General features: G+C 35.4%; 1 protein-coding gene across 1 annotated transcript; it reads right to left on the reverse strand.

Annotated features, from left to right (window-relative positions):
• Nucleotides 1–247: 247 nt before the first annotated feature.
• On the reverse strand, nucleotides 248–3062 carry neurod6b (neuronal differentiation 6b). Its single transcript, XM_073849594.1, has 2 exons — nucleotides 2927–3062; nucleotides 248–1770 (listed from the first exon to the last, which is right to left on the reverse strand). The coding sequence occupies exon 2, from the start codon at nucleotides 1763–1765 to the stop codon at nucleotides 812–814; it is 954 nt and encodes a 317-aa protein (XP_073705695.1). The 5' UTR covers nucleotides 1766–1770; nucleotides 2927–3062; the 3' UTR covers nucleotides 248–811.
• Nucleotides 3063–6362: the final 3300 nt, after the last annotated feature.

A 6362-nucleotide genomic window follows, 5' to 3' on the forward strand; every position in this document is an offset into this window, starting at 1 on the left:
TGGGTTTAAAAACTTTTTACATTTATTTCCTGTTATTAAACAGCCTCAGTCATCAGATGACTTAATAATACATTTTAAATTTCATATTTCAAGACGTTGTCGAGATTAAAGTCTGATGCCGCAGGATTTTATTCACTAATCTGTTGATATATAACAGCACGTTCGTGTGTAGTATTTTCAAATATTGATAAGGCTAATATTGATTTCCTCAAGAAAGAGCATGAACACAGTTGATCACATTCAAGATTTATTTCGACAAGCTGATCGAAGTGAGCTCCTCAAGTTCACACCATTCACAAGACCCGGTGCTCCTTAGAGAATAAACAAAATAAATAAGGGGGAAAAACATTGTACATAGCAAAATCACAATAGTTTCCTTAACTGCTGACATTAGGCGGAATCAGTCAGAATGGTGAGTATCTATAGTTCAAAGACACATAAGTCTAACGAATAATAAAATCCACACAATAAGGCTATTTACATGTCTGCACGGTAATATATTTGTCATACTGTGTTGCATAGATCCATTATTGCTATCGTGATTTTGTGTTTCGTGTAACACGAATAAATCCATTGGCACAGGATGAGTTTCAAAAGCCTTAAATTTTAATTTCCATCTTCTTTTTAATAATTGATTGTAACAGGCTGACCACAGCCTGCGTCGATGCATGAGCAACCTATGCAGTCTGAAATAAATAGAGTTGGTTTTACAGTATATCGAAATGAAACGAAAACAAAGCAAAACAATCAGCAACAAGCACTAATTAATTAACAGATCAGTGTAGCTGGCATCCAACCCCTATGCTCGCTTTTAATTATGGAAACCCGTATTTAATTCGTCCTGGCTCTGGAACGATTGGCTGCGGGGATGTAAGTCATAAGGAAAATGGCTGTCTGGGGAAACGCGGTACATGGAGCCCCGGCCGGGAACGTTACAGTATCTCATCCCATAATGGCAGTTCTTACTGTACTCGACTTGGTCCTCGTGTTTCTTAAGCGAGAAAATCCCGTTGTAATTAATCGGGGGACTCATTTGGCCGTCAAAATGAGGGCTGCCGCTCTCTGGAGAGGCGCTGTCGTAGTAGGACTCGTAGGACGCGTAATAGTTGTACGGTCGGAATGGCTTGACGCCGTCCCGGGTCCCAGAGCTGAGGCCGGTGGGCGTGGCCACCTCAGCGTTCGGATACGGGTACAGAGAATCGTACTGAGGCCTGCTAGAGAACGACACGTCCCCGTTGTGATCTGTGAGGAAATTTCTGGCGTTCAGCTGTAGGCAGCCCGCGACCAAGTTAGTCGTAGGCTGTGACAAGCCTTTACACAGGGTCTGCACGAAAGCCAGCAGGTCGGGTCTCTTCCCCGCACTCAGAGTCTCAGACAGAGCCCATATGTAATTCTTGGCCAGCCTCAGCGTCTCGATCTTAGAGAGTTTCTGCGTTTTGGAGTAGCACGGCACGACTTTGCGCAGGCTCTCCAACGCGTCGTTGAGGCCGTGCATGCGGCTGCGCTCCCGCGCGTTCGCTTCATGCCGGCGCATTTTGACACGGTCGGTGTGGCCCTCGGAGAATTTCTTTTTACGCGCACCTTTCTTCTTCGGGACGCCGTTCTCGTCGTCCTCTCTCTCCTCCTCTTCCCTGTCCGTGTTGTCGTCCTCGGTCTCCTTGAGCTCGGCGCTGTTGAGTGTCCGGACGTCTTCTTGACGGGAGAATGTGGCACCAAACTGAGATTCGCGCATCATGTCTGGGTCTTTAAATGGTACGGTTAACATCGTCCCTGCGTAACGACAAAAATGAACAACAAAATAAAGCAGCCATGACGTACCCGGAAGCCTAATTGTGACCCTGGATCACAAAACCAGTCAGTATATTTGTAGCAATAGCCAAAAATACATATGGGTCTAAATGATCGATTTTTCTTTTAGGACAAAAAATCATTAGGATATTTAGATAATGTTCCATTAAGATATTTTGTGAATTTCCAACCGTTAATGTATCAAAACTTAATTTTTGATTCATTTGGACAACTTTAAAGGCGATTTTCTCAGTATTTAGATTTTTTGCAGATTTCCATTCCAGATTTTCAAATAGTTGTATCTCTGCCAAATATTGTCTAATTGTCCTATTTATAAATCTCAATTTCAAAACACAGACCATTATGACTGGTTTTGTGGTCCAGGGTCACTATGAGTAGACTAAAAAAATAAAAATGTTTTTTTTTTTTAATAAACAGATAAACAAAGTCTGTGATGCATGTCAAAATGTTTTAAAATGTGTTTAAAAGTTTACAAATCTACAATTGTAATTAAAAAGAGTGCCATTTTTCAACATATCCTATATTTCCATTTTGTGCATTAATCTGGTATCGAACGAAATTATCATCTCAAAACATGCTTTTAAACATAATTTTCATTCAAAACAGAAATGAAAGTTACCAAATGCAGAACGCGTTTGGCATTGAAATCTAGGCCTACATGCTGTTGTTGGTTTCCACGCACATTGGATCGTCATATATGATGTTTCTAATTTTATTTTGAATAAAAACATAAGATAAATCTTACGTGGATGCCATATATCAAATCAAACGAGAACCTGCTGATTCACATGACACATTTTGTCACGCATTAACAAGATCAAATACTAACCAGACGTGAAATCGCATTAATCAACTCAAAAAAAATTTTTTTATTTAGAACCGATTTACAGTTTCAGATATGTATATTGATTTCAGTCCTGTAGCTCATTTCTAAATGGTTAACTGGCGATGTTACTCCCTAACACAAATACAAAATAACAACCATGTCATTAGGTACATTGTCTGCTAGGCAGAAAAGACTAGAGCTATGCGCGCAGTTTATGAGAATAAACAACAACAACAACACATGCATGGCCAAAACTGATGCTCTAAAGCAGATTGCTTTTCCATGGCTCACCTGTTTCTTTCAGTGTTCAGCTCGCATGTTCGAATTCCTCTCGACGTGCAGGGCTGCCTCCCATGTGCTTGATGTGAAGCTGTAAGAATTCCTTTAATCTCCCTCTCCCTCTCTCTCTTTCACAGAGAAATGACACCCATGCCAGGCACCAGCGCTGGTACCCATGCCATCTGCCACTGACGTTTTGTTGGTCACGTGACGCGGTCTCCGGGGACCTTCATTCCGCTCTCATCATCTGGTGCGCTCGGTAATGGGCACCGGGAGGCTCTCATTTACCGTCAAAAAACTCCCAAGTTAAAAAAAAGAGAGAGATTAATGCCAGTTCTGCTGCGGCGATACCAGTGTAGAGACGGCTAAATGATTTAGACTTTAAAGAGAAGCGTGTATTTGATTATAGGGCGACGAATGCTGCAGGCAAGAGCAAATCAGTTCACGAATGCGTCTTATAGAGTCGTCTGATGGATAATAAATGCTCAGATATTACATAAAGTCCCTGCACTTACATATGAATAATATTGCCTGTGTAGATATACATGTTGAGGAGCATTCAGTTGATAAACACACTAACGAGTTCATTTGCTCAGTGCTGGTGTTGCAATGTACTATATATATTCAGTCAAACTCACTTTACACTGATGATATTTAGATATTTGCAGGAGAACTGAGCTAGCTGTTATGGTGGCTTTATTACAGGATCATTTTAATTAGGATCATTTATGTGAACTCTGACCTGCACATTAAAATTAATGTTTTTGCTGCAGCAAACAAATGAATAAAATAAATCTAAACTGAGAGAGCAAATCATTTAATGAAGGCAGATTTAAATGAAATGTTAAATTGTGTTTAGGGGAAGTTTTTTTTAATGTTTATTGGACAAAAATTATGGTTTTATACAGTATGTTTTTATTATTATTATTTTATAATGTTACTGTTGACTTTTTTGCCATCTTGCTTTGCCTTCCAGAATTGTTTTACTGTTTTAAATGATATAAATTCAGTACAAGGTTTTTTTGTTTGTTTTGTTTTAATTTGTGTCAAATTGTCACGTTTCAAATGTTATACATTTATTGGCCAAAAATGGTTTGAATGTATCATGGTTTCATATAATATATGTTTAATATTTAAATTTATAATATATAAATATATTTATATAAATAATATATTCAAAAAAATATATAATATATGTATATATTTTAAAAAGTAATTAAACAATTGTACTGTTTTAAACATTTTCTGTATGAAAACATTCAGTGTATTTATTTATTTAACTTTTTTTTGCTGTTTAATGCTTATTTTTTAATGTTGCTGTTGACCTGTTTTTTGCCATTTAATATATTGTTTAAGAATTGTTTTACTGTTTTAAATGTTGTAAATTCAGAATAAGGCTTTCTTTGTTTCGTCTTGATTTTTATTTTTGCTATTTTATGTATTGTTTTGTCTCTCATAATTGTTTCATTGTTTTCAATGTTAGAAATTCTGTATTTATTTATTTTACTTTTTTATTTCTAATTTTTTGGCTGTTTAATGCTTATTTTTTATTGTTACTGTTGACTTTTTTGCCATTTAATATATAGTTTTGCCTTTCAGAATTGTTTTACAGTTTGATATGTTATATTTTTGGTTATGTTTTAATCTGTGTCAGACTGGGGCAAGTTGTCACGTGTTTTAAATTTATAAATTCATTGGCCAAAAATGATGGTTTCATAATATATATATGAAATTTTATATTTAAATATATAAATATATTTATATAAATATATAATATATTCAAAAATATATATAATATTTTTAAAAAAACTAACTCATAACATTTTTTTTTTCCTGGTGTTTTAAAGGTTATAAATTCATTGGCCAGAAATGATGGCTTCATATAATATAATTTTATATTTAAATATATTTATATAAACATAAATTTTTTTTTTTTTTTTGCTGTTTTATGTATTGTTTTGTCTCTTGTAATTGTTTTTCTGTTTAAAATGTTACATGTATGAAAACATTCAAAATGTATTTATTTTACTTTTTTGCTGTTTAATGTCTATTTTTTACTTTTTGTATTGAGAATAGGCAAATGGTTTGTGATAACATGCCCCACTATTGGGCATATTGAGAGAACTGTATCATTATTTGATACATTTTTTTCCCCTAACATATTATTCACTGAAAGTGGCTTGGTCTTCCCTATTCTGTAATACTGAATGATTACCATACATTTATCATAGTATTTACTTTGTGGTACTTTCAAGAGTACCAAACACATATTCATATCACATATTTACTTACACCATAGTAGTACCACGGTTAGATATTGTTGTGCTAAGTGCTACTGTAGTTTAGGCCCACAGTGTATGACAACTATGAATCTCTGTAGTGCAGTCTAGCGAGAAGACTGTTAGAAGTGCAGCTGTGTTTAGTTTACGCTTCATCGTCCTTAAATCATATAGCAGACAAACTACTACTTTTCCAGTAAATATTTCTCTGTGCAGCAGAGGGCAGTCCCCAAAACGCCAACATTTGGACACACACAAACACACACACACACACACACACACACACACACACGCACGTTCGCTCACACTCTGCCCCCCAAAACGCCTCAGCTGGCATTCTGCACGTTCTGGTCCAGTTCACACCAGCATCTGATGAGTCAAACTCCTCATTTCAGACTAATCAGTTGACTGCACTAATTGCAAATGCAAATATGCAAATTTAAATTAATTAATTACTCCACTAATTAGTTCTCTGGTCTTTTCAGGTAATAAATCATTGTGTAGTTGAAAGAAAGAGATGGAGAGAGGAAGGGGAAATGCATTTATCTGCCACCTAATACTCTTATAATGATTCACACACGCTCAACATGAGTCCAGTTACACACCGAGGTGAAAGTTGGGAAGAATTCCAACGGGAATGACTTTCGGATATGTTTTTGACTATTTGAATCAGATAGCAGTAATTTAATAACAAAATCTCAGCTAACAAACATATGTTCTAAGAGCAGTTTGCTAACGTTCTAATTAAGTTATGAAAATGTTATTTCTGCATGTTCTCGGAATGTTCAAAATTTCCTGAAAATTCCAAAATGCTTTTGAACAGTAAGAAAGCATTCAATTTCTTTTAGTTTGGAATGTTACTTTTGAATGTTCTCTAAACATTCAAACATTTAAATCTAACATTTAAATATTAGATGAACATCCAACATTTTAGAAAAAAACTTTACAATAACAATGAGATTTTGAGAACATTATAGACTAGATAACTTTGAATTAATGTTCTATTAACATTTATGGAAGAATCAGGGTTCATACAGATACTGTAAAATTAAATTCTAGGACTAAGCCCTTACTTTTTCGATTTTCAAGGACATCAGTCAGAGATCTCATTAATCACACAATGTTTTATCTTTCAAATTCTAAAAAAGATATTAATAAATAAATAATAA

The sequence above is a fragment of the Garra rufa genome, chromosome 10, assembly GCF_049309525.1.
Source record: "Garra rufa chromosome 10, GarRuf1.0, whole genome shotgun sequence".
In the NCBI taxonomy this organism is placed as follows: Eukaryota; Metazoa; Chordata; class Actinopteri; order Cypriniformes; family Cyprinidae; genus Garra; species Garra rufa.

Excerpts from the sequence above, each read along its gene's own strand:
- neurod6b (XM_073849594.1), bottom strand. The coding sequence starts at position 1,765 with ATGTTAACCGTACCATTTAAAGACCCAGACATGATGCGCGAATCTCAG.